This window comes from Microtus pennsylvanicus, chromosome 5, assembly GCF_037038515.1.
Source record: "Microtus pennsylvanicus isolate mMicPen1 chromosome 5, mMicPen1.hap1, whole genome shotgun sequence".
NCBI classification, from domain to species: domain Eukaryota; kingdom Metazoa; phylum Chordata; class Mammalia; order Rodentia; family Cricetidae; genus Microtus; species Microtus pennsylvanicus.
In genome coordinates, this window is record NC_134583.1 from 116,746,161 (window position 1) to 116,758,545 (window position 12,385).

Below are 12,385 nucleotides of genomic sequence, written 5' to 3' on the forward strand. Positions count from 1 at the left end.
AATACTCTTTCTGTTACACAGGGGCCATGAAGGGCCTGTTTTGTTAATGTCCATTATCCTTTCTTTGGTAGTCAGCTCACCTTGCATTCGTTCTGGACTGCAGCACAAATGGTAAAGTCTGGCCGCAGCTGAAGCATAGCGTGGATAGTCTGAGCTTTGCCTTTCGCTGAGGAGCTCTCCCAAGGGTTAGTTAGAACTGAGTCTGCCACTGCAGGTGTGCACCCTCTTCTTCCTACGGCAGTGGGGATGGCTTTACTTAGTTTCATCTGTAAACGCCTCAGTTCCATTTTTTGGTTTGTTTTTTTAAGACAGGGTCTCATATAGCCCAGGCTTGTCTCAGAGTTGCTGTGTAGCTGAGGGTGGCCTTGGCCTCCTCATCCTTCCTCATCTACCTCCCCTGTACTGGGATTATAGGCATGTGCTACCATGCCTTGACTCTGAGTTCCATTTTAAACAAGGAAATGACAAGATGCCATTCAGACATTTCGGTGTCTAAAGTATTTAGTTTTAATTTTAGTTTAGTTTATTTCCTTAAGCCAGAACCAGCACTCATATGACAAATTATAAATTTTATTAGACTTACTAAAATTTTAGAGTAAAACATATGTGACTCATTTTATTGGAGATTAAATTAACCCAGGTATTAGATTCTCCACATTTTCTTGTACTTTTTTGTAAATCACAGCCATTATCTCACATGGAGAGTGGGGATTAATGGAACACCCACCTAGATTCTTTTAGATGTGGAAAAATAGTTGTTCCCATTAGCCCTTGTTTCTTAGCACTCACTGTGAAGAAGCACACAGAGCACTTATAGGAACATCAGCCGTCTCCCTCTCAGATGGTCCAGAGGGTCTTCTTCCACTGCTCGAGTTCTTCCAGGCCCAGTTCACACCGTTTATCGGAGTTCTTCAGCGCTGCAGTGAATCCAAATGATTCATCAGAAAGAATCGCAAGTCTAGCAAGCGCCTCTTGTGGTTCGAGGTTTGATCCTTTAGAACCAGACTCTTTGAGCTTCGTGTAACTGCCTCACATAAGTGCAGCAGATGATGTAATGAATCTGGACAGAAAATTAAATGTATGACCAGCAGTGCTTGTTTGGCATGTGAGGTGGTGCCATCATGGGTTTGCAGAGAGGAATCTCAGAAGCAGAGCTTTGGCTTCGAAATGCTCTTCACATCTGTAGCACATGTTAAACCAGTACTTTCGCAGTCTAACTTTCAGAATGATAATATATTAATAGAATTTCAGAGTTAAAGAACTGTTTTGGTAGTTTTTACTCAGTGTGTAGAGGTACACATTTAAAGAAACAAAATTTTTCATCTTCAAAAATTGTACATAAATGGTTATTGATGATAGCTAAACTGTGAAAAGAGCTGAATGGTCTTCAGCTGATTATTAAAGAAAGTGTGATACATGGGATAGAATTCACCAACAACAGATAGAAAGTGCTAATCGTTGCTACAATATGAGAATATACTAAGTAAAAAGCCAGTTAAGAGAGACCGCATCGCAGGACTGCCATTTACGGCAGTGACTGCTGATAGCTATGGATATACTGTGGATATACTTAAAGCCACCGATTTTAAGCAGATGAATTCTACAGTACAGCTCAAAACTACTTTTTTAATTTTTTAAATGATGTATTTTTAAATATATTAAAGTTATAAAAGTTAAAGGAGGAAATTTTTGAAATAGCTGTTATAAATAGAAAGGTTGCCTAAGTAAGGTAAGCTCTTCATGTGATATCAGTATATGTCCGAAATTAGCAAGGCGAGTCTGAGTTAGTGTTGTTTTTCTGAGAGCAGGCGCAGGGGCAGTAAACTCTTAGTGCTATGATATGCTCCATATCCAATCTATGATACAATCTTAGCACTATGATATGCTCCGTATCCAATCTATGATACAATCTTAGCACTATGATATGCTCCATATCCAATCTATGATACAATCTTAGCACTATGATATGCTCCATATCCAATCTATGATACAATCTTAGTACTATGATATGCTCCATATCCAATCTATGATACAATCTTAGCACTATGATATGCTCCGTATCCAATCTATGATACAATCTTAGCACTATGATATGCTCCGTATCCAATCTATGATACAATCTTAGCACTATGATATGCTCCGTATCCAATCTATGATACAATCTTAGCACTATGATATGCTCCGTATCCAATCTATGATACAATCTTAGCACTATGATATGCTCCGTATCCAATCTATGATATAATCTTAGTGCTATGATATGCTCCATATCCAATCTATAATACAATCTTAGCACTATGATATGCTCCGTATCCAATCTATGATACAATTATTTGCTGGTATTATTTTGAAAAAAAATAATACATCAACATACAAGCTTATACATGTTTCTGATGTTGTTATTTTTTCTGCTGTGTAGTACTCCACTGTTTAAATGTACCACTTTTCTTATCCATTCTTCGGACAAGGGGCATTTAGGTTGTTTCCAGGTTCTGGAAACAATGCTGCTGTGAACATAGTTGAGCACATGTCCTTGTGGCACGATTGAGTATACATGTTTCTGTATGTTACTTTAGCTATGACAGCCACAGGAATTTTGGCAAGTGTAAGAGTTTATAAATCTGATTGTGTTCACTTCCATTATTCACCTCTTTCTTTGAAATTCTAAACTCACCTAATGGCTGCCTAGCAATATCATACAGCATAGCTTAGCATTGAAAATACTCTAAAGAAGGCCTGGGGTGGGAGTATACACTTTTAATCCCAGCACTTGGGAGGCAGGGGCAGGTGGATAGCTTTGAGTTTGAGACTGGCCTGTCTTAACAGAGAGAGTTCCAGGCCAGCCAGGGCTACATAGTGAGACCCTGTCTCAAAAGAAAGAGGGGATGGGGAAGAAGAAAGGAAGGTGGTTGAAATAATAAAAGAAGAAGAAAGAAAAATTAAAAATTTATTTCAAGAACTCTTCGCTTCTGTAGTGAAGTGAGTTAAAGGGAACTGCAGTCCATGGCACCCTGAGCCCACCCTGGTCTCACCCTGAGCCCACCCTGGTCTCACCCCGAGCCCACCCTGATCTCACCCCGAGCCCACCCTCATCTCACCCCGAGTCCACCCTCATCTCACCCCGAGTCCACCCTCATCTCACCCCGAGCCCACCCTGATCTCACCCTGAGTCCACCCTCATCTCACCCTGAGCCCACCCTGATCTCACCCTGAGTCCACCCTCATCTCACCCCGAGCCCACCCTGATCTCACCCTGAGCCCACCCTGAGTCCACCCTCATCTCACCCTGAGCCCACTCTGATCTCACCTTGAGCCCACCCTCATCTCACCCTGAGCCCACCCTGATCTCACCCTGAGCCCACCCTGAGCCCACCCTGAGCCCACCCTGAGCCCACCCTGATCTCACCCTCATCTCACCCTGAGCCCACCCTGAGCCCACCCTGAGTCCACCCTGAGCCCACCCTGAGTCCACCCTGATCTCACCCTCATCTCACCCTGAGCTCACCCTGATCTCACCCTCATCTCACCCTGAGCTCACCCTCATCTCACCCTGATCTCACCCTGATCCCACCCTGAGCTCACCCTCATCTCACCCTGATCCCACCCTGAGCTCACCCATACTCCTCATAGAGGGAACCCAGAAGACATTGGCTGAAAGCAGGCTTGAAAAATGGATGTTTAGCTGGGCAGTGGTGGTACACACCTTTAATCCCAGCACTTGGGAGGCAGAGGCAATCTCTGTGAGTTCGAGGCCAGCCTGGTATACAAGAGCTAGTTCCAGGACAGGTTCTAAAGCTACACAGAGCACAGAGAAACCCTGTCTTGAAAAACAAAACAAAAAATAAAACAAAAAAAAAAAAGAAAAAGAAAGAAAAAAGAAAAATGGATGTTTGAAGAGAAAAGGCTTGGGTGAAGACAGCTTGAAGGCCTTTAACACCAGGAGGCAAGAAAAAGAGACTGAATTTCATGTTTTTAAACAAAGTCTGTAAAGGCTAATGCTAACCTTATAAGCCCCACTTGCCTAAGGACAGATAACTTCCTGGGATGCTGGGAGCTGGTGTTCTTGTAAGTTAACAAGTCACATGATTTTGCTTCAATAAGCAAGGTTGGTTGCCCCAACTGTGCAGGATGTACTTGATCACTTGTATATAGGAAGTACATCAGGATGTATGCCTGCCCTGGATTGGACGAAGATGAGAAGTGCCATAGGCTTGAGGATTTGGTCTTTATAGATAGGCACCTGGTCAACATAGCTTGTGGCTATTCTCTGGGAGTTCCCAGTATGGAGCTGGTCAGTGTCCCATTGTCCTGGCCAGTATTAAATAAAGCTTGCTTCAATTTGACAGCTATAGATTTGGTCTTTGTCCTCAAAGTTTTCAGATTTAATGGTTTTGTGGTCTAGGCTGACCTTGAACTCATGCCTTTGCTTGAGATTACAGATTGCACCACCATGCTAGGTTTTCTGAAGTATTGGAGATTGAATCTAAGACCTCAAGCATGCTAGGCAAGCCTCTACCGATTGAACTACACCCATTGCCCCTTGTATGGAGTTTGACTAAATTCATATTGGCTTATCTAAAATTATCCCCTCAGCTTCCTCTAGAGCTTTCTGAATGTGGTATTTGCACAGAAAGGGGAAAGTCTATGCTTGAAAAAGCAGATGGTGCTCATTTGATGCCATTGTCTGGAAAAGACAAGAATTCTCCAGGAAAGGGCAATAAGATCTTTCTTCTTCAATTCCCAGTAGCCAATTATGGAGGATTTGTTTGAAGGGCAAGTGTTTCGGCCTCAGCGTTGTACTGGGCTTAGGAGTTTTGTTGTCCTTTAGTCTCTGAAGCACACTAGGAACCTTGCGTCAGCTTTGTTTCTTGAAGGCTAAGGAAAAACGATCTTTTGGTTTACTTTTGGAATTTGCAAAGCGACCCTGAAGTCCCAGGTGGATTTAGTGTTTGGAAAAGGGAATTTGGGGGAGTAAGGCTGCCCCTGAGCCCCCAGGTCAGCGTTTACAAAAGCAAACCTGGTGTCCCCAGTTGCTTCTCTCTTGAGGTTGGCTTGGCTTTATTTTTCTTCTGTCTTGGGTCACTGCCCCTGAGGTGCTTCAAAAGCAAAATCCGAAAGACACAAAACAAAACTAAACCAGATTCAAGGGAAAATGAACCGACACTGTGGGTTCAGTTTTACAAAGGCAAAAGGCACTCTTCAGAGCTCCACAGAATGGTTTAAGTCTGCCCACATTCACTGTGTCATTTGCATAAATAATCTCAACAGATTTGAGACCCCAAAAATCTGCAGATTCAGAACCAATCTATAGGGTGGGGAACTGGCAGCCAGCTAAATGGAGCAGCGTGAAGGATTCCTCAGTGATTCTGAAGTGACTCCACTTTTGAGCGTACGAGAGGGGCCACCCATGCTACCATTTCATTCCTTAAGCTGATCTTCTTGTTCGCTGAACACACAGGAAGCACTAAGGAAGTAAACCTTAGAACTTACAGATATAAATCCCCTTGATGTGTTAACAGTTGTTCTGGAGGGGAACTGGGTCCTTACTAAGAGAGGGTACTAATTTCAAATGATCTTTTAGGCCGTGATGAGATGGAACGGAAGCACCACTGTTTCGCTGCTTGCTTTTGTGTGATCCATACTTACCAAAAAAACTTGAAGATTCGTTTTACTTGGCTATTGGGACAAACCCACTTACAGAACTTAATACCGAGTCTCATTATCATGTGCCCTACTTTATCCTTTAATAAGCGTTTGTGAAGTTGCTTTTGGATAATGTGGTGGTGTTTTGTTTTTGTTCATGTTCCATCTATCTTTGAACTCTGTGTATCTGTGTTAACTAATGTTTCATCTGTTGAGACCATGCCTTACTGTTTTGTTTCTACAAGACTAAAGCATTTTTTAAGTTTAAACTTTTTAATTTTATTTGGTTTTTCAAGACAGGATTTTGCTGTAGCTTTGGAGCTTGTCCTAGCTCTTATAGACCAGGCTGGCCTTGAACTCACAGAGATCCACCTGCCTCTGCCTCCCGAGTGCTGGGATTAAAGGTGTACACCACCACTGCCCGGCTGAGGCTAAAGCATTTTATGTGATTACTACAAACTTATTGTTTGTTCACTGCCTTCTGAAAGGACCAAAACTTGAAACAGACTGATGTTGTCTGTAATGGGGGCTTTAATATTAACAGTGCAGCATCCTGGGAAACTTGGACGGTTCTAAGGGGCAGTCCCCAGGGCAATGGCAGGATGTGGAGTGAAGCTGAGTACTGGTGTTTCCCGACAAGCACTCCACCTCCCTCCCCTTACCATCATATTCTGACAGCAGGGCATCCCCAGGGGTCATGCTGTTCCAGTCAGAGCCGGCTGTGTGAAAACCTGTGGGACCCTGGCGTAAAGTCCAAAGGTGGATTAATCTGTTCAAACCAGACTGATCTACATAGCAAGTTTCAAGTCAGCCAAGGCTACATGTCGAGATGTTTAAAAATAAACAAAACAAAGCAGAAAGGTAAAAATGGACTTGATGTTAGGGATGAGACCTCATTTCTCAATGAGACCGTGAGAGAATCCACCCGCTCTACCAAATAGCCCAGTGAAGCCTGGGAGAGATGATGCGGACAGTTGCCAGCATTGTCAAGGTGTTTTGATGTTGTTTTGTGTTTATTTAGTCCAGCAGCATTATGGGTTTGAAAAATCCATATGCACATGGAAAGGAGAGATTTGAGTATGAAATCAACATGCCTTCTGGCTCCTTTCTTCCTCCTTATCCATACCCATTTTCCTTTAAGACATAGACTCTGAAGTGCTGCTCCAATGGACAACCATTTATTCAGGAACCAAGAGTGACGGCAAGAGAGTAGCAGGCAATCGTGGTTTCCACCGTTTTACATATTAAGCTGACAGTATTTTCCTCCTGTGTTAATAGAGTTCACATTACTAGGGTTTGTGTGAATAATTTTTTAAAATAATTTCTTCATGTGAGCTTCAAAATATAACTGTTTCTTTGTTAATTTATCACCACTTAATAATGTTCACTCCTTAAGGAAAGGGACAGTGTCTAGTTGTTATACTGTCTTCTGGTGTCTAATATTAGGTATGTAGCACATTGTAGGTGGGCCATAAACATTTGCTGAATGATTAAGTAAATTTTCTCTAGATACCTGACATTGGTGTTGAATTCCTTAAACTTTAACCACAGGTTTCCATAAATATCTACAAATTACACATGGTACATGTTTTATAAAATATTTCTGTTAATGTGAGTATATAGATTAGAATCTGGTAGGTACATTAAATTTTATACTTTCTATAATCATAGTGATTTGCAGTGAATATCTGCGTATGATGTCTGGTCTTGTGTACAAATTACAATCACAGTATTTCTATTGAGGAAAGACTTTCTTTGCTGGAAAAGGGCCATGGTCTTCACAGCTGTGGTTGGTTGGTTCAGTAGACGGGCTCTTTCTCCCCACCTGGAGGTGGTAGTGCAGCCTAAGAGAGAAGCAGCCTCGCTGACAGACTCTTCCTTTCCCAAAGGTCACTGGCTAATGCCCTTGAAGAAAGGCATATCACAGCCAGTGGGTAGTGGTTACTTTCTGCAGACTGTGGGAATGACCCCATTCACATGGAGAATCACACATAGACAGACAGAGGAGCCTTCACAGTGAGACTGCTGCTGACATTGTAGAGACTGCTAACATTTTAACAGAAGTATGATGCTATCTTTAGTTCTAGCAGTAAAGCATGTTTACTATAGAATATTAGGACAATAAAGAAAATAAGTTATTTGTAACCCCACTATAAAAATGATACCATTTTGGCATATTTTCAAATTTTCTTCTATTTATGGGGTTTTCTGTAATTAAGTAGCAATATACATTATAACCATCTTCCTAAGCCATTTAAATTTTATGTAGATGCTTTTATGAAGCATGTGATAGTCTCTGTACGTTCTACCTTACTGTTAGCAGTTTATCTTTTTTCCCTTATGGTGGTGCTGGGCATTGAACCTAGACCTTGCGCACACTAGGTATGTGTTTCTTCATATGGAGTAGACTATTCTAATTTGTTCTGTAACCTAATAAAAATGTTGGAGCTTACTATCTCTGTGCGTGGCTTTTTGCCATCCCTTATTATTTTTCCTATAATTCCTCTCTTATAAGTATTATTACCAATCCAAAGAAAATTGCTGTTTTCTGGTTCTTAAGCCCATTGTAGATGATAGTCTGTCAACCAAATTATCATCATCCAAGTATATGAAATTAATGTCCCTTGGGAAAATGTGTTACCAAACAACAATGAAAAATCATGCATACACTCTCTTTTTATTATCAGACAGTACCCTTTTCTATTATTTTATTAGAGTTTCTATAACAGTGTTTCACTTTCTGTTGTGGGAATGTTCTCTTGTCTAAAAAGAAACAGAGCAACCATTAGTCATTAATATTTTCATTATTGCACTTCCAACCTTTTACAAGTGTCTGCATAACAGTTGCAAACTGATGGAGAAAATCAGAGTCAAACAGCCCCTCACTTTCCCAAGAAAAAGTTGGTTTCTCCTAATCTTTTTTGTTTTTTCTTTTTGGTGGCTTTAATTACCTTAAATGTTTCTATTCGTCTTCTAGTTACTGGTTCCACGCAAACCCTGTAAGTAAATATAAGTGCTTCCTTCGTGGGAAAGCAAAACCAAGAGAACCCTCATTTATGAAGTGTGTTTTTAAAAGAATATAAAAAACTGAGAAGATAGTTAAGTAAAGCATCCAGCTTCCTGAAACAGTTCAGATGGGGAGAATAGGAAGTGGGCTTTAACCAGCTTAAAGGGATTAGGGCCTTTAAAGGTGGTTAAGGATTGGATGCTTTGGGTTAGGCCTGGTGTTGCTTTTAAAAGATTATAACAATATTTGACAATGATTCTAAATGGAGTTTATAAAGCAAATTGTCAGTTTTGAGACACACTATGGAAAACAGAGAATGTCTTTTGTTGTTATTGTTTGTTTACACAAAATGATTGGCTAGAGTTAAGAAGCTGAGTCCTGAAGCCCAGATTCCATCACGGTATCTCTCACCGAGGAGAATCCAGCAGAGGTTGTGTAATGCACTTCACTGAGATTATCTGAGCTTTTGCTCTAAATTACTTTAGGAAAGTCAGGCTGTAAACAGCTTCTTTGAAAGGTAAACACAGTTCTTTCCAATCCTACACACAGTGGCACGAGCCTTGCCGCCTGAGTCGCGGGCAGTACACAAAGATAAAAGCTGTGAGCATCAGTACAGGTGTGAACATGATTGTGAGAGGTGCCATACAGTTACATGGAGGTGTCATAAATCTTTAGAGCAGCAGCCACTGATGATTTTAGCAATTCCAAAATAAAAAATATGAACATGGTTTTGGTTGTGAAGTACACTAGTAATGTTCTTAAAATGAATTTCCTTATTTTATTGTAAAAAGAAAATCATGCAGACATGACAATAGCATATTCTTCATTTATATGTGGGTCGCTGTCCAAACGCTGACATGATGTTTCCACTCTCTTCCTCAGCTCCTTGACTTGTTTATGGTTTGGGACTGGTCCACTTACCTCGCTGACTATGGACAGCCAGCCTCCAAGTACCTTCGTGTGAATCCTCACACGGCCCTTACGCTTTTGGAGAAGTGAGTATGTTCCCAAAAGTTGTTTTTGTTTTTATTTTAGGTAGCATTTTACATAGGGTTTGATTGCATGATAAAGAACTAGAAATTTCTCTAAAAACAAAAATATCTCAATGGAGTTTTTAAAAAAGTCAGTACAGCCAGGTATGAGGTGTGTGCCGACCCTGAGGCGGGGGATCATGAGTTTGGGGGAGCTGAGGCTGTAGTGAGGATCGTGAGTGAAACATGGGTGGGGTGGAGAAATTCAGTCCGTTTGATGAACAAAAGATGTCTCTTTCTTGCCTTTCAGAATTATTTTGATTATGTATGTGAGGAAAACATTCTTTCTTCCTAATGTATTTCAAACATCTCAGGCTCAGTTTGCTTTATAAATATGTTACTGGAAGCCTGGACTACTTAGCACAGTTGTTCAGTGCTTTGTGCTAGGGCCTGAGTCCATCCCTCGACTGGAGAGAAAATGGGGCTCCTTAAAAATAAAATAAAATAAAATAAAATAAAATAAAATAGGGCCACGGAATGGAATGTTTGCCTCAGTAGTATCTAAGTCTTGGATTCTTTGAAGGTAGAGAAAGACGTGATTTGAGAAAATGATACCGTAAAAAGTGAGACAGCCAAACACAGTGCTCCTTTTCCTGCATTGTGTCAAACTTTTCCTGCGCTCAGTCATAGCTTGTTTAAAATGTAACTATTAAAATGTACAGTTTTGTGTTAATATTGTCTGTTTTCCCAAATTTCAAAGTATCTGTGGTTATTTGAAAGGATGTAAGAAACTATACACAATTTATGTAAAGTGATTTTATAATGCCATGAAATGCTACTGAGGCAAAAACATTACATTTTAAAATGTCCCACTTCTGCCCTCACGTGGTCTTGCTGTGAATGTGTGCTACAGCCCATGCAGGGCATTCGAATAGATATTTGAAAACAACACGGTGTTTGACAGCTGCGTGTCTTAGATTTGTGTGCTAGTGCAAGACCATCATTTTCTGTCTCCGCCTGGTTCCTGTGTTCGGAAGTTTGATAGCACAGGTTTTCCTTTCAAGCACTGAGCTGGTGTTGGATAAGGCAGATCATGTTAAAAAAAAAAAGAAAAGAAAAGAAAAGAAAATTGAGAGGAGAGAGAGAGAACCCATCGGCAGCAGCTTTTCTTTTTCAGCATTTATGTCTGTATGTGTTTGTAGGATGAAGGACACCAGCAAGAAGAATAACATATTCGCCCAGTTCCGGAAGAACGACCGAGACAGGCAGAAGCTGATAGAGACGGTCGTGAGACAGCTCCGAGCCTTGGTGACTGGTATGTCCCAGCACGTGTAGACACACCAGGTCCACAGCTGAGTGCGTCTCTGTGGCCAGCACTGCTCGTGAGACAAGAATTTGTTTACAGAAGTAAAAACACAGTAGAGGAAATACACTGATGAGGGCTTAAACAAGTAATGGTGACAAACATCATTTGTATGGATTTTTAAATAATTGAATACTATTTTATATATAAAATGTAAGATTAATTTTTTCAATTTCAGAGGAAAAGTCAAAAGTGTAATATATAAATCCAATAAATTGTATATGAAACTGATTGCAAATATTAGAAAAACCCGTGTCTCTGCTCGTAAATATTCTTTCTGTAAGCTTGAAAGAGCTCCTGTTATGCCATTACAGTTTGGGCTGCAGCCGCTGCTGAGAAGGGAATACTTGGCTGTCATTGTTGGACTTTTAGCTCTTATTTTCACCTCAGTTTGACTCATGTGCCTAAAATTTTTATTTCTGCCGATTCTGAGGAGGAAATACACAAATCTTGAAAGTTCCTGAAATCAAACACAGTTCACCAGGAACATAAACTTGGGTAGCTTAACCACTCGGAATATGAAGAAAGAGTTTGGGTTTTCCAAAGATGTTGTATTTCTTGCAGTTGACCCGTTTTTAAAGTTTTAGTTTGGTTTAGATGAAAAGAGCAGGCAGTTAAAGGGCTGTTTCCATCATGTGTGGCTGTGCTATCTAGTTAGAGAGCAGATCTCAAGGCTGTGGATTGTGGAAACTAACCAGACCGACTGAAGTCTGAAGCCTACAGCCAGTGTACACTTTCCTTTGGATAAATCACAGTGGCACAATGACAATGTAAACCTGACCTTTGTTTTCTCCCCAATGTAATCATGCTGAACCCCCTCCCCTTTGCATTTTCAGGATTTATGCTTGTAGACTCCCTGACTCTGTAAAATAAGTATGAAGAGTTATGCTTACATGTCTGGATTTTGTGATAAAACATTAAAAAGGTTGAGAGCTGTTGAAGATGCTATTTCAAATATTCAGAGTTTCTTATTTAAAATAGCCTCCTCCAGAAAAGGCCTGTTATTTCCTAATGATCAGATTGCACATGGCACAAAACAAAATAGATTTGTTCTCTTGAAAATCATTACATGAAAATACGATAATTCCTCAGACACAGTTCATTCTATACTTGAGTTAGATATGGGGAGCAGGGCGCTCTGAAGATGTTGGAGTACCCTCACTCTCTGGGTACTTGGGAAGGCTTTGGCTTTGACCCAGAAAGAGGAACCTCCACATCCCCTGGAGCAGACTTCCCCTCCCTTATAAGGGCTTCTCTGTACCCTTTCCAGAAAACTAGGTCACCTCCATACCTCTACACACACACACACACACACACACACACACACACACACACACGCACGCACACACGCACACACGCACACACACGCCCAGATTGCATTGTTATCAGGCGGATAGACCT

At 40.9% G+C, this 12,385-nt stretch overlaps 1 protein-coding gene across 1 annotated transcript in view; it reads left to right on the plus strand.

Moving 5' to 3' along the window:
• The window catches only part of Exoc6 (exocyst complex component 6), a 138,929-nt gene extending 126,997 nt beyond the window's left edge, over positions 1-11,932 (plus strand). The window contains exons 21-22 of the mRNA XM_075973922.1: positions 9,533-9,645; positions 10,824-11,932. Coding sequence (XP_075830037.1) covers positions 9,533-9,645; positions 10,824-10,956 — 246 coding nt within the window. The 3' untranslated portion in view covers positions 10,957-11,932. The remainder of the gene's footprint in view (positions 1-9,532; positions 9,646-10,823) is intronic.
• The last annotated feature ends 453 nt before the right edge of the window (positions 11,933-12,385 follow it).